At 43.4% G+C, this 21573-nt stretch overlaps 1 protein-coding gene across 1 annotated transcript in view; it reads left to right on the top strand.

Annotated features, from left to right (window-relative positions):
* The window catches only part of MEI1 (meiotic double-stranded break formation protein 1), a 669052-nt gene that overhangs the window by 244092 nt on the left and 403387 nt on the right, over nucleotides 1-21573 (top strand). Inside the window, exon 9 of the mRNA XM_030213469.1 lies at nucleotides 15647-15763. Coding sequence (XP_030069329.1) covers nucleotides 15647-15763 — 117 coding nt within the window. The remainder of the gene's footprint in view (nucleotides 1-15646; nucleotides 15764-21573) is intronic.

Genomic DNA, 21573 nt, shown 5'->3' with positions numbered 1-21573 from the left:
CCACTGATGACATCCTTTTCTTCAGAGAAAGCTCCATTTACCACCACCCTCTGTCTCCTACCATTCAACCAATTTTTTACCCAATCAGTTACTCTAGGTCCCACACCGAGGGCACTCAATTTATTTATCAGTCGCCTGTTCGGAACTGTGTCAAAGGTCAGAGAGATGGTTAAATATCATCTCAGCTAGGGTAGGAGTGGATAAACATGTCTCCCTGCAGTAGGTAAATGAACATGCAAAACATTAACCTTTTAATTTAGTTGACATTTAATTAGAAGTGACTACTTTTAGTAAGAAACACAAATTGTTAGTTTCTCATTCAAGGGAAAGATAAACATAACAATAAGACAAACAAAGCATCATGAGAGAAATGCCCACACTCCCCATGGCCCCCACTACATCTGTCCTCTGCGTCTCCATTAAAACTTTATAGTGGGACATTACTTCACCCAGATTTTTCCCATGCATATATGTAAACCGGGATTGCTGTTGGAAATGCTCATGTACAGATAAGATTGGCCAAAATCGTTTCACTATTCTTTCCACCGCCATACTTTCCAAAGTGTATGGCAGCACTCATGTCAATCTTGGGGTATCTCATGGTTTTCCAGAAGTAGTAAACCACTCTCGCTGGGCATTAAATGCCCGCTTTACTGCCTTATGAATAATTTTAGGAGGGTACCCTTGCTGCTTGAACTGGGCTGACATTCCTTGTGCTTGTTCCTTAAACGTGTCACGAGAAGTCCTTTAGGAAACCGTCCAACCCTTTTTTAAACTCTGCTAAGCTAACCGCATTCACCACATTTTCCGGCAATGAATTCCAGAGTTTAATTACACGTTGGGTGAAGAAAAATTTTCTCCGATTTGTAGTAAATTTAAAACAAATCGGAGAAAATTTTTCTTCACCCAACGTGTAATTAAACTCTGGAATTCATTGCCGGAAAATGTGGTGAAGGCAGTTAGCTTAGCAGAGTTTAAAAAGGGGTTGGACGGTTTCCTAAAGGACAAGTCCATAAACCGCTACTAAACGGACTTGGAAAAATCCAAAATTCCAGGAATAACATGTATAGAATGTTTTTACGTTTGGGAAGCTTGCCAGGTGCCCTTGGCCTGGATTGGCCGCTGTCGTGGACAAGATGCTGGGCTCGATGGACCCTTGGTCTTTTCCCAGTATGGCATTACTTATGTACTTATGTAAGTGCACAGTCTCCCAATCCAGAGAAACTGCCCTGCCAGTATACTATTTCTCAACTGTAGCAGGTGATTTTTTTTTTGTTACATTTGTACCCCGTGCTTTCCCACTCATGGCAGGCTCAATGCGGCTTACATATTGTATACAGGTACATATTTGTACCTGGGGCAATAGAGGGTTAAGTCACTTGCCCAGAGTCACAAGGAGCTGCCTGTGCCTGAAGTGGGAATCGAACTCAGTTCCTTAGTTCTCCAGGACCAATGTCCACCACCCTAACCACTAGGGCACTCCTCCACTCTGTGTCCTTGCGATAAGATTGAGTGACAAACTTACCCTGATGCCAGGTAATGTTGACATCCAAGAAATTTACTGTATCACCCCCTATATGATAGTCAAAATGAATATTGGGGTCTTGCTCATTCAAATAAATCATAAATTATTTTAACTGATCCTCAGCCCCTTTCCAAATCAATAAGACATCAATATACCGCAGCCATGCCGCCACGCCTGAGAAAAAGAAAGAGCTATACACAAAATTCTCCCCATATTGTGACATATACAGGCATACCACTGTGGGGGCAACCGTGGCCCCCATGGCGACCCCCTTCACCTGTAAAAAATATTGATCTTCAAACCTGAAAAAGTTTGGAAAAATAATCGATTGTGCCATCTGATATAATAGGGATACTTGTCCTTCAGACAGCTGTAACATATTCAACAGTTGTTTCAGCATCTGCACGGCTGCCCATTGTGGTATGTTTATATATAACGCAGTAACATCTAGTGTTACTAGAATGACCTTGGACCATATTTGTTCCGAAAAATCCTTCAACAATTCCAATAAATGATTAGAATGTCTTACATACGATTTAATTGTCACGTCTGTGGCCGTGACCACCCTCAGACTTACCTTATTTCTGGGGGTCAGCTTCTAAGCTGGCTTCTGCATATCCTTTCTGGAGTAGTTTTCCTTCTGTGTGCTGGCTGCTTCCAGCATGGCTCTAATTACTCCACTCTCCTGCACCTGGGGGTGCTGCCTGAGTTAGCTCTACCTCTGTCTCCAGCCTGGCTCTGTTTGCTCCTCTGTGCTGCACCTAGGTATTCTAAGTCTCTCTATGTTCTGTGTGCGCTGTGCCTGCTCCTTGGTTTGTGCTCCTCTCACCCGCTGGTGGCCAGAGCCAGTGGCTGCCATAGTTTGTCTTGCTGTATCACCCCCTATATGATAGTCAAAATGAATATTGGGGTCCTGCTCATTCAAATAAATCATAAATTATTTTAACTGATCCTCAGCCCCTTTCCAAATCAATAAGACATCAATATACCGCAGCCATGCCGCCACGCCTGAGAAAAAGAAAGAGCTATACACAAAATTCTCCCCATATTGTGACATATACAGGCATACCACTGTGGGGGCAACCGTGGCCCCCATGGCGACCCCCTTCACCTGTAAAAAATATTGATCTTCAAACCTGAAAAAGTTTGGAAAAATAATCGATTGTGCCATCTGATATAATAGGGATACTTGTCCTTCAGACAGCTGTAACATATTCAACAGTTGTTTCAGCATCTGCACGGCTGCCCATTGTGGTATGTTTATATATAACGCAGTAACATCTAGTGTTACTAGAATGACCTTGGACCATATTTGTTCCGAAAAATCCTTCAACAATTCCAATAAATGATTAGAATGTCTTACATACGATTTAATTGTCATGTCTGTGGCCGTGACCACCCTCAGACTTACCTTATTTCTGGGGATCAGCTTCTAAGCTGGCTTCTGCATATCCTTTCTGGAGTAGTTTTCCTTCTGTGTGCTGGCTGCCTCCAGCATGGCTCTAATTACTCCACTCTCCTGCACCTGGGGGTGCTGTCTGAGTTAGCTCTACCTCTGTCTCCAGCCTGGCTCTGTTTGCTCCTCTGTGCTGCACCTAGGTATTCTAAGTCTCTCTATGTTCTGTGTGCGCTGTGCCTGCTCCTTGGTTTGTGCTCCTCTCACCCGCTGGTGGCCAGAGCCAGTGGCTGCCATAGTTTGTCTTGCTGTTCCTACCCGTTCCAGACTTTAGTCCAGTCCGGTTCTTCCAGGCTGCCGGACTTGTCTCTCTTGTTTGTGCCTAGACAGCCTCCGTAGTTGCTTACTGATGGCTGCAGCTGCTCCTTAGGTGTTGAAGGGCTTTATTAATCACTTAGAGACTGGAGCTCTGTGCACTGCTACCTTGTCCAGTTCAGTGTGAGTTTCTAGCTTGTTACTAGTAGCTTGGGCATAGCTTTTCTTGTTGGCTTGTGTACAGCTTTACTAGTTCTCCTGTGTGGTGTGTTGTGTTGTGTGAGTTCCTAGCGTGTGACTAGTTAGCTTTGGCATAGCTTTCTTGTTAGCTTGTGTACAGCTTTACTAGTTTTCTTGTGTTTAGCTATCTGGTTTTCCCGTGTGTGTTTTCCTTTGTTTCTGGAGCTTCAGCCCTAGTCCTGTCCGCTGCCAGTACTCCTTGCTGCTGGAGCTCCAGCCATAGTCTTGCTACTTGACCTGACCGTTGCCTGAATCTGACTACTCTCTGCCTGCTGCCTGACCCGACTACTGCCTGTTCCTGGATATTCTCTGCCTGTGGCCAGACCTGACTATTGCCGGAACCCGGACATTCCCTGCCTGTCTGCCTTGCTTTCGCCTAGGTGCCTGGGGGCACTTCTGTATCCTGATTCCTGTTGTTCCTGCTTGCTAGTTCCAGTTCCGGTTTTCCTGTAAGCCCTGCCGGCTGCCCGAACCTGAGGGCTCAACCCTTGGGGAACGTTGGCTAAGCGTAGGTGAAACCTAGGTCCAGTGTGTTCCTGTCCAGCGGGTTCCAGTCCCGGGTGTTCCAGTCCAGTGGGCTCCACTCCAGTGTGTACCAGGCCAGTGGGTTCCAGTCCAGAGCGCACCCATCCGGAGCATTCCAGTCCTGTGTATTCCAGTGCAGAACTCCAGTCCGGGGTTCCAGTCCAGCCTTGTCTCGTCTCTGCTTTGAAGGTGACCTTGCCTGCCACTGCCGCTCCACGGTAGTGGTCCAAGGGCTCAAAAAACCCAGTGCTTCCAGGGAAGAAGCCTGACATTAATATTATTTAGACATGGACGCAGATGAAAATCAAGGAATTGGGAAAGGGGTTCAAACAGACACCCTTTACTAGAAACAGTAGGACGACCAGGAGGATGGTGGAGGCTCTCATGAATTTTGGGTGCAAAATAAATTACGGGGACCACTGGGAATTGCTTGTACAAATACTTAAATTCTCGGGCTGATATCACTCCCCCGTTTATTAGCCTCAGACAGAACTTCAAAAATATTCTGCTGATATCGGGCCGTAGGATCTTGGTCCAACTGCACATAGCATGTTTCATCAGAGTTGCCTCATAGCCTCCTGACGATACTCCTGAACATCTTGCACTACCACCCCCCCTCCCTTATCCGCCCTACTGACCACAATCGTGTGGTCCTGTTGTAATTGATCCAGGGCTTCTTTATGTATTTTACTTAAATTGTGATGACCTTTACCCATCATACTCTCTAAGGTCCCCAACTCATGCAATACCCACCGGATCAACTGGTCCCAGAGGGACCCATACTGAAGGTAAACAATATTTCTGAAAAAATGAAGATTGCTTCTCCCCCCCCTTTTTCCATACACCCCACTGTACTTTCCCTATCCGAAAAATGTAAATGTAAACGCAGTTTACAAAAACATTTGTACAATGCCACCCACACACTAAAGGCGTCATTAACTGTGTGGGAACAAATGAAAGGCCCAAGGACAACACCTGTTGCTGAGCAGCCGAGAGATACTTAGGTGATAAATTGAGAACTATTGATACGCCTTCTTCAGTTGTCGTTTGGGCCGTGTTACTGGCGTCACTACACTTCCTTCGGGTCGCTGATTCTCGACCCCTAAAAAAGGGGGCAGAAAATTCTTACCTTCACCATTAGCTATCCCCCCAGATTGTGGCCTCCCCACTTCAGTACTTTCATCTCCTGAGGAATCACTAGAAGAACTAATGAAGGACACTTGCTTGTTCTTACGAGTGCATCTAGACTTTCTATTCCAATCCATCCAAGGGTATATGAACCCTTTCATATAGTCCAACTCATCCCTCTTGTACTTAGCTACTTTCTGTGAAGGTATTTTCTGATGATATCTATCCATATTTAATAAATGGTTCGTATAAAGTTGATCAAAATTCTCCACCACACTTCCTTGTTTCAATCAATCTACCTGTGTATTCAATTCCTCTGTACTCTTACGTATGATCTCATTCAATTTATCAATGGTAATTTACATGAGATCAAGGGAACACCTGGAAATAATATCGTTCCATCTTGACACATAATCTGAGTCGTCTAAAAATCTCAGCTCCTTGTGTAATGCTATTGCTCCCTTTGGTCTCAACAGGGAGGTTGAATGGTTGAATGTGTGTATGGGTGGGGTGTAGAGTGTTTAAAACCGCTGAGAATTGGAGCACTCCATACACATGCGACAGCATTTTTGCTGGGACATGTCCGCATGGAAGTGCTGTGAGTTCCTGTCTACCCGATATCCATAAATGAGGTGCAATCAACAATTGTAAGTTGGGCGATATTATATTAGAAAACTTTTAAAGTGTGAGATAAGCAGATACATATGCATTTTGTTGATCAATTTGTTTTAGGAATCCGGTTGATATTGTGTACCTGGATTTTCAGAAGCCGTTTGACAAAGTACCTCATGAAAGACTCCAGAGTAAATTGGAGAGTCATGGGATAGGAGGTAGTGCTCTATTGTGGATTAAAAACTGGTTAAAAGATAGAAAACAGAGAGTATGGTTAAATGGTCAGTATTCTCAATGGAGAAGGGTAGTTAGTGGGGTTCCCCGGGGGTCTGTGCTGGGACCGCTGCTTTTTAACATATTTATAAATGACCTAGAGATGGGAGTACCTAGTGAGGTAATTAAATTTGCTGATGACACAAAGTTATTCAAAGTCGTTAAATCGTGGGAGGATTGAAAAATTACAAGAGGACCTTACAAGACTGGGAGACTGGGCGTCTAAATGGCAGTTGACGTTTAATGTGAGCAAGTGCAAAGTGATGCATGTGGGAAAGAGGAATCCAAATTATAGCTACATCATGCAAGGTTCCGTGTTAGGAATCACAGACCAAGAAAGGGATCTAGGTGTCGTCGTTGATGATACGTTGAAACCTTCTGCTCAGTGTGCTGCTGCGGCTAAGAAAGCAAATAGAATGTTAGGTATTATTAGGAAAGGAATGGAAAACAAAAATGAGGGTGTTATAATGCCTTTGTATCGCTCCATGGTGCGACCGCACCTCGAATATTTGTTCAATTCTGGTCGCCACATCTCAAAAAAGATATAGTTGAATTAGAAAAGGTGCAGAGAAGGGTGACGAAAATGATAAAGGGGATGGGATGACTTCCCTATGAGGAAAGACTAAAGCGACTGGGGCTCTTCAACTTGAAGAAAAGGCGGCTGAGGGCAGATATGATAGAGGTCTATAAAATAATGAGTGGAGTTGAACGGGTAGATGTGAAGCGTCTGTTTATGCTTTCCAAAAATACTAGGACTAGAAGACATGCGATGAAGCTACAATGTAGTAAATTTAAAACAAATCAGAGAAAATATTTCTTCACTCAACGTGTAATTAAATCTGGAATTCGTTGCCAGAGAATGTGGTAAAGGCGGTTAGCTTAGTGGAGTTTAAAAAAGGTTTGGATGGTTTCCTAAAGGAAAAGTCCATAGACCGTTATTAAATGGACTTGGGGAAAATCCACTATTTCTGTGATAAGTAGTATAAAATGTTTTGTACTTTTTTGGGATCTTGCCAGGTATTTGTGACCTGGATTGGCCACTGTTGGAAACAGGATGCTGTGCTTGATGGACCTTTGGTCTGTCCCAGTATGGCAATAATGTACTTATGTACTTACGACCCCCGATGACGCTCATGTAGCGAAACACAGACTGTGTAGAGTACGGGAAACTGTGTGCGATAAAGGGTTTGGTTTGTGAAGACCTGTTTCAAGGACCTAGAAGTTACAATTGAATGCCTGCCAAGTTAATGAAAAGTTTGTCAGTACTGAGCAGCTAAATGTGGAGTTGAGGAAGATACTCTGGAAGGAGCAACAAGAGCAGCAATAACAGTGTTGGCTGATAATATGGACAATTAGTAAAATTTCTGAGAGGAAGTTTTATGAAGGAACTTTCAACTGGAGCGGGAGTTTACTGCTACATTTTTAATATTGTAGGCAGGCATGTGTAATGTATTAGATAGGTTAGGTGTAAGGTTTGGATGAATGTAGGTGTGTGTGTGTAGCTGCTTTAACTTTGATATGTGATTTTAAAGGTTTGATATACTTGTGATATATAATAAAGTGCAATTAAAGGATAGTTGGTACATGGTTAAGCAAATTCTTATGATATAAGAATTACCAGTTCCCAGCAGAAACGTCCTATTAGATTACCTACAAAATGTAATTAATTGCTAGAAATCATAAAGAATTCTTCTCTGAACAATCATCCCATTCTTAACAATTCAGAAAGTAATATGCCATGTAAACAGAAATCTTATTATTCTTTTCCCTTAAAAGTCATCATAAATGCAGTTAAGCGCTTTGCTGCCCTCTAATGCATTTTAGAGGCAACTGCTCTTTTAGCAAACTTTTTTACAAACCTTTTTCTTTTTTGTTTTTATTCTAACCCTGTGAATAAAATGGTAGCTAAAAATCTGTATCTTTAAAACATGAAACAGGCATACTTCTAGAGAAATAGGAGACGTGAGAATGCTCAATTGAATGGGAGGTGTGGAAATGCTTTATTCTTTACTCTGTCCCTGGGATGGTTCTCTCCCTGCTACAGACTCATCTGCCTTAAATTTCATCCTTGCCTTTGGCTGACATCTCCTTCGATGCACAGACCCTTTTGGCAGGCCCAGAGCAATGTGGCTTTAACATCTGGGACACTTCCCCCAGAGATGAAACCAATCATCTCTGCTCTGTCATTTGTCCTGTATTTCTTCAGGTAACACAGACATATTAATTGCCCCTCCTCAGCATACCACGGAGCTTAATCTCCTCTTATCAGGTGCACGTGGGTCTCAACCGTACCTGCATTTTGGCTTAACCTGCTTTTAAAGGTGGGATTCAATTTAAAAGCCATATTTACAGGAAACCAAATTAAATGGATTCACTCCTTAGAAGGCCACAAAACGTTTGTTGAGGTGTAATCTCTGGCTTCAGTTACTTGCTTATTCTGAGTTTGAGCAAATAACCTGAGTAATTCCTAATCCCTGATGACTCCTAGCTAGCTGGGTCTCAAAAATGCTGTTAAAGTTTGCGACTGCCAGACTGACTAGAGCTCCTGTGTAATGACTTGCATTCAAAATACTGTCTACCATGTCTCTGCAACCAAATCAGAGTAGTTTAAAATAGTTAAGGTAGCTATTCAGCTGCCCAACTTAAGGAAAGCTCATTAGTGCTTTTTACTTGCTTTTATCAGCACAAACACTGAAGACAATTAAACACTCTGAATAGTTATGGTAGCTGCCCAACTTAACAAAGCAACTTTAAAGAAAGCTCATTAGTGCTTTTTACTTGTTGTTATCAGCACAAACACTGAAGGCAATTAAATATTCTGTGGATACAGAGAGTGAAAACAGACAGCACAGAAACCGCTGCAACCTTCATCACAGGTGCTATAAAAGGAACAGCTTTACAAACTAACACACAAAAAATGATGAGCCTTTAAACAGTTAACAGTTCTTACAGTAAGTTGTAAATTACAAATTACTTCTGCCACGTTCCACAGAAGTGCTCAGTGGAGAAAAATAAACACAATCCGTGCAAGCAGTTGAAGACAGCACGCAGCATGGCGGCTCAGATACCAAACAAAGGTATGACTTTTAAAATGTGTGCTTAACACTAGCACATTAGCAGTACAATGGTGTAAAACCATTATAAATCAAAGGTGTGACCTCCAAATATAATTAGAATGTATTGTGAAAAACACTGCGTCTTAGTGGAACCTTCAAATATGTGGGGACGAAGCACATATCACCAAATCCAAAAGGGCATTAGCAATGAGTGAGGGGTATAATTTATCATAGTACTCTGGAAATCTTACAAACAAAACCAAGACTTACCTCACATCCTAGCAATCCTAATCATAACTGTCCAACATTATGCTTATACAGTGGGGGAAATAAGTATTTGATCCCTTGCTGATTTTGTAAGTTTGCCCACTGACAAAGACATGAGCAGCCCATAATTGAAGGGTAGGTTATTGGTAACAGTGAGAGATAGCACATCACAAATTAAATCCGGAAAATCACATTGTGGAAAGTATATGAATTTATTTGCATTCTGCAGAGGGAAATAAGTATTTGATCCCCCACCAACCAGTAAGAGATCTGGCCCCTACAGACCAGGTAGATGCTCCAAATCAACTCGTTACCTGCATGACAGACAGCTGTCGGCAATGGTCACCTGTATGAAAGACACCTGTCCACAGACTCAGTGAATCAGTCAGACTCTAACCTCTACAAAATGGCCAAGAGCAAGGAGCTGTCTAAGGATGTCAGGGACAAGATCATACACCTGCACAAGGCTGGAATGGGCTACAAAACCATCAGTAAGACGCTGGGCGAGAAGGAGACAACTGTTGGTGCCATAGTAAGAAAATGGAAGAAGTACAAAATGACTGTCAATCGACAAAGATCTGGGGCTCCACGCAAAATCTCACCTCGTGGGGTATCCTTGATCATGAGGAAGGTTAGAAATCAGCCTACAACTACAAGGGGGGAACTTGTCAATGATCTCAAGGCAGCTGGGACCACTGTCACCACGAAAACCATTGGTAACACATTACGACATAACGGATTGCAATCCTGCAGTGCCCGCAAGGTCCCCCTGCTCCGGAAGGCACATGTGACGGCCCGTCTGAAGTTTGCCAGTGAACACCTGGATGATGCCAAGAGTGATTGGGAGAAGGTGCTGTGGTCAGATGAGACAAAAATTGAGCTCTTTGGCATGAACTCAACTCGCCGTGTTTGGAGGAAGAGAAATGCTGCCTATGACCCAAAGAACACCGTCCCCACTGTCAAGCATGGAGGTGGAAATGTTATGTTTTGGGGGTGTTTCTCTGCTAAGGGCACAGGACTACTTCACCGCATCAATGGGAGAATGGATGGGGCCATGTACCGTACAATTCTGAGTGACAACCTCCTTCCCTCCGCCAGGGCCTTAAAAATGGGTCATGGCTGGGTCTTCCAGCACGACAATGACCCAAAACATACAGCCAAGGCAACAAAGGAGTGGCTCAGGAAGAAGCACATTAGGGTCATGGAGTGGCCTAGCCAGTCACCAGACCTTAATCCCATTGAAAACTTATGGAGGGAGCTGAAGCTGCGAGTTGCCAAGCGACAGCCCAGAACTCTTAATGATTTAGAGATGATCTGCAAAGAGGAGTGGACCAAAATTCCTCCTGACATGTGTGCAAACCTCATCATCAACTACAGAAGACGTCTGACCGCTGTGCTTGCCAACAAGGGTTTTGCCACCAAGTATTAGGTCTTGTTTGCCAGAGGGATTAAATACTTATTTCCCTCTGCAGAATGCAAATAAATTCATATACTTTCCACAATGTGATTTTCCGGATTTAATTTGTGATGTGCTATCTCTCACTGTTACCAATAACCTACCCTTCAATTATGGGCTGCTCATGTCTTTGTCAGTGGGCAAACTTACAAAATCAGCAAGGGATCAAATACTTATTTCCCCCACTGTATATACTTTATACTGAGAGTAACAGACACAAGGCTCAGATGTTATTAAAGAAAGGTAAGCTGTTTATTGTACAATACTGGCAGCTCACAATAATAGATTTAATCAATGAATTGTGCTAACCCAGAGTGATAGTAAAGGGTCTAGGTGATAATTAAGAGAGCTCACACTCCCCTAATCCTTGAAATATTAGGATGCCTAACATCCCACGCACTCACAGCAAATAAGGAGATAATAGTTCAGACCTGACAGATGATATCACTCACGACACTGGATCTGAAGGTAGCACAGGAACTGATAATGATAAATGAGGCCTCAGACAGCTGGTGGACTCCCCAGCTGGGAAAGTCTACAGGCAGGCAATGCCACAGTTTAACAAGCCATCATTCTGGGCATCCTGTTACCAAGTTTCCGACAGTTCGCATACCAGCTAACTGATAACACCTTCAAGGATGGTGTCTTTATACCTTTCTCCCAACGTCTTGGGGCCAGATGTCCTGGAACATGATGACATGAAGTCCCTGCAATGACTTCTATGCTGATAATAATATAACAACAAAAAGTTGTTATTGTCCAAGTTGTTTTGCCTTGAACTGACCGGATGACTCCTTATGGACTCGAGGCCTTTACATAGTATCAGGCCTCTGTATTAGGTCTTAAAATGGTTAAGACTGTAAAAGTCAGGTTCATGATGCAGGCTAGTGATGCATTGTAGTGTCTTGATGCAGGTTTTTAACTCTACAGGGAGATGCCACTTCACAAGAGTGCAGCCTGAGGCCCCTGCCTCTGGTGGATTAACAGTAGGGCCACCACTGAGATTAGGGCTCTTCAGCTTGGAAAACAGACAGCTGAGAGGGGATATGATTGAGGTCTACAAAATCCTGAGTGGAGTAGAACAGATAAAGTGAATCGATTTTTCACTCTTTCAAAAAGTACAAAGACCAGGGGACACTCAATGAAATTGTATGGAAATACTTTTAAAACAAATAGGAGGAAATATTTTTTACTCAAAGAATAGTTAAACTCTGGAACTAGTTCCCGGAGGATGTGGTAACAGCAGTTAGCGTATCTGGGTTTAAAAAAGGCTTGGACAAGTTTCTGGAGGAAAAGTCCATAGTTTTTTTATTAAAATAGACATGGGGGAAGCCACTGTTTGACCTGGGATTGGTAGCATGGAATGTTGCTACTAATTGGGTTTCTGCCAGGTACTTGTGACCTGGCTTGGCCACTGTTGGAAGCAGGATACTGGGCTAGATGAATCATTGGTCTGACCCATTATGACTATTCTTATGTTCTTAACCTTGGACCTGACTAACATCCTTACAAAGGACCACAGACTCCCCCCCCCCCCAAACATCCTCACAGAAAACCCCGGAACTCTTATGACATCTTTACCTAAGACCCTGGACCTCCCCCCACCCTCACTTTTACCAGGGGTTCTCTAGTGCTTGTTGGGGAGCAGGAGCAATCCCCAGATGCTTGGACCCTGTTACTGGCCTGGGTTCAAAATGGAGCCTCTGGCCCTAGCAGTAGTGTAACTTAGGAGTCAGGCTACCAAAGAAGGAGGCACTAACTGCATCAGTGACAGTGCACTTATTGCAATAAACAGGTCACATTCATTCTCTGCCTATAATCCTCCCATTTCCCTCTCTATAACAAGTTGTGCAGTTAGTACATCATGCATTAACTGGTACCATTCTCATGTTTTAACAGCTTGTGCTAATTTAATGCTAACTGCTTAACACACGTGGAAACAATCGCAAAGAAACTATAAATATGCCATCAAACATGCTAAAAGAACCTATTATACACAAAAAATCTCAACGTTTGGCACAGACATGAAGAAACAATTCCAACTTATAAAAAACCTCTTAAACACAGATCCAGTGATATCATCACCTTTAAATCATCCTTCTGCAGATCAATTGGCAAAATACTTCAGAGAAAAAGTAACTAATCTTCGTAACTCAATCTCTAAAGATAACTCCACTATTGACACCTTCCTTGACGTACTGGACCCTGGAACTGTTGAAACACCTGTTGACCGTTACTGGACTAATTTTACCCCCCTTACTACTGAAGAAGTCATCATAACCATATCAAAACTCTCTAGATCACAATGGGGCTCATTTTCAAAGCACTTAGACTTACAAAGTTCCATAGGTTACTATGCAACTTTGGAAGTCTAAGTGCTTTGAAAATACGCCTCAATGCCACCTTGACCCCTGCCCGAACTACCTTCTGAAAAGCGCCCCTTCATGCTTTATCTCTGATCTCACCTCCCACTTAAACTTTTTACTTCAAAAAGGCTCTTTCCCCACCAAGCACGGTAACATATTACTAACACCTATCCCAAAGAATACAAAGAAACCTGTGAATGACGTTACCAACTACCGTCCAATTGCATCCATACCTCTAATCACCAAATTATTGGAAAACAGAGTGACCTCACAACTTAATGAATATATTCAGAAATTCTCCATCCTCCATGAGTCCCAGTCGGGCTTTCGACCTGCCCACAGCACTGAAACGGGTCTTCTAACCTTAATATCTAAATTCAGACTTGAAATAGCAAACTGATACAACATCATCCTCTTACAATGACTTATCCAGCGCTTTTGACATGGTTGACCATTCAATCCTTACCAAACTCTTGGACAAACTTGGGACCGGGGGGAAACATTATCAACTGGATTAATAACTTCATTACTACCAGATCCTATCAAGTCAAAGGAGCTACAAATCTATCATCCCCATAGTCATCAGAATGTGGAGTACCACAGGGATCTCCACTCTCCCCGATACTTTTCAACCTTATGATGATCCCCTTGGCCAGAATACTAACCAAACATAGTCTAAATCCTTTCATTTACGCCGATGACATCACATAGTAACATAGTAGATGACGGCAGAAAAAGACCTGCATGGTCCATCCAGTCTGCCCAACAAGATAAACTCATACTGTATGTGTATACCTTACCTTGATTTGTACCTGCCTTTTTCAGGGCACAGACCGTACAAGTCTGCCCAGCAGTATTGCCCGCCTCCCAACCACCAGTCCCGCCTCCCATCACCAGTTCTGGCACAGACCGTATAAGTCTGCCCTCCACTATCCTCGCCTCCCAACCACCAACCTCTCTTCCCTCACCTGCTCCGCCACCATATATATCCCCTTTAAATTCAATCTATCTGAAATCCACGACAAAATCAATACTGCCATTACCACTCTAACCTCCTGGGCTAATGCTTTTAAAATTAAATAAAGAAAAAACGCAGTGCCTGGTTCTCTCTTCCCAATACTCCCCTTATCTCCCGACTACTCTCAACACCCCTGATGTCAAACTCCCCGTATCTGACAACTTAAAGATACTGGGAGTAATGATAGACAGCCATTTATCTTTTGATAACAACGCTAAGCTCACCACAAAGAAAATGCTTAATATGATGTGGATATTGAAACGAGTGAAGCCTTATCTCCCACTAAACACTTTCTGGAACCTGATACAGTCTACTGTTATTACCCACGCCAACTACTGCAACAGTGTCTTTTTAGGATGCAAAACCCAAATACTGAAGCGACTCCAAACAGCCCAAAACACGGCTGCCAGACTTATTATTGGCAAATCAAAATTTGAAAGTGCATCACCTCTTCGAGCAAAGCTTCACTGGCTCCCCATCAAAGAAAGAATAAATTTTAAGATCAACACAATGACCCACAAGATTATCCACGGCGAATCCCCTGGCTACATGAATGAATTGCTCGACCTCCCTGCTAGAAACAGATCTATTTCTTCACGAACTTATCTTAACCTGCACCTTCCCAATTGTAGAAGAATTAAATACAAGACCTACTACGCATCCAGTTTCTCCTTTTTGGGCAGCCAGCTTTGCAACACTATACCCAGACCAATCCGATTAATAAACGACTTCTTGCCCTTTAGAAAAATGCTGAAAGCTCATCTCTTTAAGCAAGCCTACCCAAATGCCCCAACCTAATCTTGCCAACTTCCACCCCCAATTCTGTTCTGACTTAAATACCAACCTCCCATCCTTCTCTTTCCATCTCTCCTTAATTTTATCCCTCCTTACCCTTTCTCCCAAATTACACTATCCTATTCTGTCTACCCTCTTTTATCCTAATCATATATTATCTAGCTCAACTTATCATACACTACTAAGCCCAACTTTACATTGTTTTCTACTATTTTATTAAAATTCTATTAACTTTGTATTTCAAATTACTATGTAAGCCGCGTTGAGCCTGCATTATGTGGGAAAGCGCGGGATACAAATGTAATAATAATAAACTAGCCCCTTAGTGTTTGAAATGGTAGGCCAGCATACTTCTGTAATGAATAGTGCCCTCTTTTTAAAAGATCTGTTTAAAACCACACAGAGTATATAAAACAGAGTTGGTTTCCAGTCCAAGGAAAACACCTTGCAAGACTTCATGGTCATGTGCTCTTCTTACAAGTATATTCCAGCAGCCATATGACTGCACTGCTTCATATTCTCAAAAAATACCACATTAACTTTGCTGTTTGCGGTTTTTGCTTATGTTACTGAAAGGGGGAAGGTGTGAAGTGTGTTCCTATATAAGCCTGAGTTTTGGATTTGGGCAGTACTGCAATATGTTTTTGCTGTTTTTGTTCCCTTTACATGTACAGAATTCCTGTTTGAGCAGCTTTCCTGCACCAGTGAAGTCCTGATCTGGTCCCTCTATTGTTGTCTGCTGCTGTTGACTGAGGAGAGACTTTTCTTTTCAAAATGCCACACTGTGTATGGTATGTTACAACTCTGGTTTTCTTTATTATGTGCAGCATGTATAGGGAGAGGGAAGGAAATGATTTATAAAAAGACAACAACAAAAAAACCAAAAGGTAAAGGAACTCCCAATGTGCAATACAAACAAATCCAAGAGCAAGGGTGAACCAAAAAGACTTTCACAACTGAATGAGTGGTATATAAATCTTTATTGGCCACTACTCTTGCAGCAGACCTGACATGGGGCCTTGTTTCGACGGGAAACACCAGTCTGCCTCAGGGATCATACACTCTGGAAGAACAAAAATGGTATGAGTTGGTGCAGAAATGAAACAATGAAATACCAAAAAACCTATACCACTATAAATGCTATAGTATCTAAAAGACGCCGCCAAGCCACACCAAAAGTATTGCTCATTTCCACAAATTTGTATGCATCTTCTTTTTGTCTGGCTAGTGAAGTGTGAAGGACAGATTTTGGGTAGGTGTGAAGCAAGCCCTAGGGTTCTCTTTGAATGGCTAAGGGCTAAGCTTGTGAAATTGTCAGTACGCACCACACCAATAACGAGTCAAGTAGGAAAATTCACAGATTTTGAGTACTTGATTCTGGTGTTCACCCAAGGCATTATAAAAAAGGATACACAGTCCAGAAATAAAAATAAAAAGCTAAGCCAGCAGTCATTGTCCAGAAACATCATATTTTGATTAGATTTATTTCAACTTATAATCAACTTTTACCCAAAGCGAAGTATAATAGTAACATATATAATAAAAACATTTTAAAAAACATTAGCCACTAACAATATTCAGTACTACAGGCAAACTCAGTCCATCAGTCAATAATTCTGAAGGCTATACAGTCATAGTCCAAGGGTAGCCTGTAACAACAAATGTTTGAGTAGTCTTTTAAAATCCATCAAATTGTTCTGCTTCCAAAGATTCACCAGCAGTTTATTCCATTCTATTGGTCCAGCAATGGAGTAAATCCTCTTCCGTGTGTATTTCAACCTCGTGAGCCAAAAGCATGGCACCCCCAACAGGCGGAGTGCTCACCGCAGTCTAAACCATTGAAGATGTTCAGTCAAATATTGAGATGAATCCTGGTATAGACTTTGATGAACCAACACTAAAAGTCTGAATCTAATCTGTTCTCCTAACAGTAACTGTGACAGAACAGTGTGTTTTAAGCCTGTTAAACTACCTTTATTAATTCTTGAAGTGTGTTTCTCTAGTTTGGCCAGCAGGTGGTGCATGTTATGTTTTAGGCCAGTGATGGCGAACCTTTCAGAGACTAAGTGCCCAAACAGCAACCCAAAATCGAATTATTTATCGCAAAGTGCCGGTACTCATTATGGGCGGGGTCACCACATAAGACTCCACCCCTATGATAGCCACACCCCTTACACCAGCCATGGCGCATATAAACAGACATCATTGAAAATATTATACTAGTATAGGAGAAAAAAATAACATGATTTTCTTTAATTATAAATCATTTCTGTAAGCTATTACAGCTCCAGTATACCCAGTGCAAAATAAGACAACAGATGTAAATTCTCAAATTGGACATATTCCAAACACTAAAATGAAAATAAAATGATTTTTTCTACCTTTGTTGTCTGGTGATTTTGTTTTTCTATCCATATTGGTCCTTGTCGCTGATTCTGCTGCTCTCTATCTGTTTCCGGGGCTTCCTTTCCATTTATTTCTTTACTTTCCTCCTTTCTTCTTCATTTCTGGCCCTCCATCCATGTCCAGCAACCCTCCTCTCCCCTCCAGCCACAAATATCCAGCCACCCTCCTCTCCCTCCTGCCCGCCCTCCCTCCCAGCACCAGGCAGCCCTCCCTCCCACCAAGCACCAGGCCGCCTTCCCACCCAGCACGCACCAGCAGCACCCAGCATCAGGCCTCCCTCCCACCCAGCACGCAGCAGCAGCAGCACCCAGCATCAGGCCTCCCTCGCACCCAGCAGCACCCAGCATCAGGCCTCCCTCCCTCCCACCCACCCAGCACCAGGCCTCCCTCCCACCCAGCACGCAGCAGCAGCAGCACCCAGCAGCAGGCCTCCCTCCCACTCAGCACCCAGCAGCAGGCTTCCCTCCCTCCCACCCAGCACCAGGCCTCCCTCCCACCCAGCACGCAGCAGCAGCACCCAGCATCAAGCCTCCCTCCCACCCAGCAACAGGCCTCCCTCCCTCCCACCTAGCACCAGGTCTCCCTCCCACCCAGCACACAGCAGCAGCACCCAGCGTCAGAGTATCCCCCAATCTAAACTCTCTTTTTATAGAGTGAATGCCAAACCCCTAATGGTGAGAAATCAATTACCAATAAATAAGTTCTCCCTAAACATACTGTCCCCAGAGTTCACCTTTTTTGAAAAACTTGAGCAAAGTCTTGACTTATTTACAAACCCTTCTTTAGCTTGAATAATAGACACTGGAATAAAGAACCCAGACAGGAGCCAACTTCAGTGGACCTGAAGTTAAAACCCTGGAGGACTGCGAAAACCTGATGGTCCTGAAGCAGTTTCTTCAGCGTTGTCATCCAGAGGTGAGGGAACACGTTCACGATCACCAGCCCCATACTCCAGAAAAATCGGCTGAGTTGTCTGACATTTTCATGGCTCACTGGTTAGCAAAGATAATCATCAGCCAGTACCTAAGGGCAGCCAGTGCCCTAAACCAAATATCCCTGCAACCTCAGAGACTGTCATCAAACTCTCCAGTGTTCCACAAAAACCTAAAGACTTTAGGTATGAGCGTGTTTGTTATCAATGTGGGCATATAGGACTTTTCAAAGTGGATTGCCCAGATAATCCCAAACCTGCAATAAAGAGCCTTTCAGTTCTTGCACCTAACCTAGCGGCTTTCGTGGGTGGTTGCAGTACCATGAAGGAGATTACCAGAACCTATGCCAGGGTGGGAAGCTAGGACTCTTGAATTTTTTAGGAAAAAGGTTTTTTAGGGCTCTATGCTTATATCTCACACACAGTCCTGCCAGCTCTACAAAAGCATCCACTTGTGGAACTTGGTGTGTAGTATAGCAGAATTTGCAGACACTCTGCCTGCAGAGCAAGCCACACAATCCCATGAGTTAGTAGCCAAGCAGAAGGAGTGTCAAAAGCACTGGCCTTGGGCACTTATGATGCTTTTGATGTGGTGTCCAGAGTACTGGCATGCACAGACTCACCTGGCTGCATGCTTCAGACCTAGATCCAGAGGTTCAAGAGAAGCTCCAGATGTCCTTGCTGAGTTGATAACCATTTTGGGGACAAAGTGAAAGAAGTCAGTGACCTCATCAAGAAGCATACTGATACCATGAAGTTCCTGTCTTGGCCCACTCCTTCTGCGGCCTCCACTTCTTGGACGTTTTTGGGCACTGGTCAGAGGACATCCTACTACTCTCATAGGGATAGGTATATGCCCCCTGCCTGCCCTTTCCAGCAATCTTAGGGCCCCTGTACCTGCCTTTTTGCACAATGTGCCCAAAAGCCCAAGACAGCTCCCCAATAAAAAGCAAGGGGCGAGCTTTTGACTGGCTTCAGGAGAGCATAGCCACTGTAAAAATGACTGTCCCAGACAACCTACCAGTACGAAGGAAGCTGAATTGTTTTTAAGCAAGATGACCCTTTGCAACCTCGGACTAGTGAGTTCTTGAAATAGTCTGGGGTGGTTATGCCCTTCATTGGCAAGAGCTCCCTCCAAATTGCCTACCACAAGTGTCAAAGTTCAGATCTCAGCACCAGGATGTGCTTGCAGAGGAACTCTTTTCTCTTCTACAGAAAAACAATTGACTATGCTCTATGGATTTGAAGGATTCTTATACCCACATTCAGATACAACCATCTCAAAGGAACTGTCTAAGATTTTGAGTAGGGAAACTCCATTACTAGTATCGTGTCCTGCCCTTTGGCCTTGTGTCCGCTCCCAGAGTTTTCTCAAAATGCCTTGACATAGTCACGCTGTTGCTATGCAGACTGGGAGTGCACGTATTTCCCTATCTGAACAACTGGGTGGTCAAGAGCACATCTCAGGAGGGTGCTCAAGAATCCATGTGGAGAACCATTCAGGTGCTGGAGTTACTAGGGTTAATTATAAATTAACCAAAGCCACATCTTTTCCCAGCTCAACAATTGGAGTCCAGTGGAGCCCTGCTAGACACAGTTCAGGCTTAAGCCTACCTTCTAACTCCCAGGACTGATGCCATGATCAACATTGCTGACAAGGTTTAGCAAAGCCAGAAGGTCACAGCTTGGCAAATGTTGAGGTTGGTAGGCCATATGGCTTCTACTGTGTATGTCATACCCATGGTATGTATCGAGAGAGGCCCAGTGGTATCAGGTCTTGGGGAATCTAGCGGACATCATCTCTGTTACTCTAGAACTCACTGAGTTGTTCTTATGGTGGACAAGTCAGCCTAATCTGGTCCTGGGGTGTCCATTCCAGATTCCTCCTCCACACATGATGCTGACAATGATGGCATCCAACCTGGACTGGGGAACGTATGTCTATGGGCTTCACACTTGGGTCTAAGGTCCGCTCAGGAGACTCATTTGTACATCAATTTCCTGGAACTGCAGGCTATCCGTAATGCTCTAAAGGTTTTCAGAGATTGGCTGATGCACCAAATTATTCTAATTCAAACAGAAAATCAGGTTGCAATATACTATGTAAACAAATAGGGAGGCAGAGATTCATAATTCTTACGTCAGGAAGCAGTCGGGATGTGGCATGGTGCTCAGGGCCACTTACCTAGAAGGGGAAACGCAAAAGCCTGGTGGACAGACTGAATAGAGTAATGCAACCAAACGAGTGGTCCTTCAACATGGGTGTTGCCCGGGAGATCTTCTGAGAGTGGGGTACTCCCTCTGTGGATCTTTTCACCACTCATCTCAACAACAAAGTCCTTCTGTTCCAGGCCGAGATCACATAGCAGGCTATCATTGGATGTCTTTCTCCTTGATTTGGGGAAAGGTCTTCTTTATGCATATCCTTAAATATCTGTCATGGGAAAGTCTTTGCTGAAACTTTGGCTGGAGTAAGGAACCTTGATCATCATTGCGCCTACTGGCCAGGCAGATATGGTTCCTTCTACTTCTAGAGTTATCCTCTGAAGATCTGTGGAGACTGGACTGTTTTCTATTCTTCATCACTCAGAATAAGGGGTCTCTTCTGCATCTCAATCTCCAATTCCTAGCCCTCATGACTTGGATGTTGAGAGAGTAGAAATTGCATCCCTTCAACTACACGAGGGTGTCTCCTAGGTCCTGCTTGCTTCCAAGAAAGATTCCACTAACATGTGATATAATTTCAAGTGGAAGAGTTTTGCCATCTGGTAGGAGGGCAAGGCCTTAGATTGCTTTTCCAGCCATACACAGAAACTGATTGACTACCTTCTACACCTTTGTGAGTCTGATCTCAAAACCAATTCTGTAAGAGTCCACCTCAGTGCAATTGGCACTTACCAGTAAACTCATCTCATACAGCCTCTAGATTTTTGTTTTATGAGAGGTTTGCTTTTGACTAAGCCCCCAATTAAACCTCCTACAGTGTCTTGGAACCTAAATGTCATTTTTACCCAGCTGATGAAAGCTCCTTTTCAGCTGCTTGACACCTGCCCTCTGAAATTCTTGACTTGGGAAGTTTTGTTCTAGGTGGCAGTCACTTCAGTGCGTAGAGTGTGTGAACTTCATGCCCTAGTAACTGATCCACTTTATACAAAGTTTTACTACAACAAAGTGGTTCTCCACATACATCTTAAGTTTCTTCTGAAGGTAGTGTCGGATTTCCACCGTAATCAGTCAGTTGTTCTGCCAAACTTTTTCACAAAA

Source organism: Microcaecilia unicolor, chromosome 1 (assembly GCF_901765095.1).
Source record: "Microcaecilia unicolor chromosome 1, aMicUni1.1, whole genome shotgun sequence".
NCBI lineage: Eukaryota > Metazoa > Chordata > Amphibia > Gymnophiona > Siphonopidae > Microcaecilia > Microcaecilia unicolor.
The sequence above is the reverse complement of the archived record's forward strand: the minus strand, read 5'-3'. Positions and strand labels throughout refer to the sequence as shown.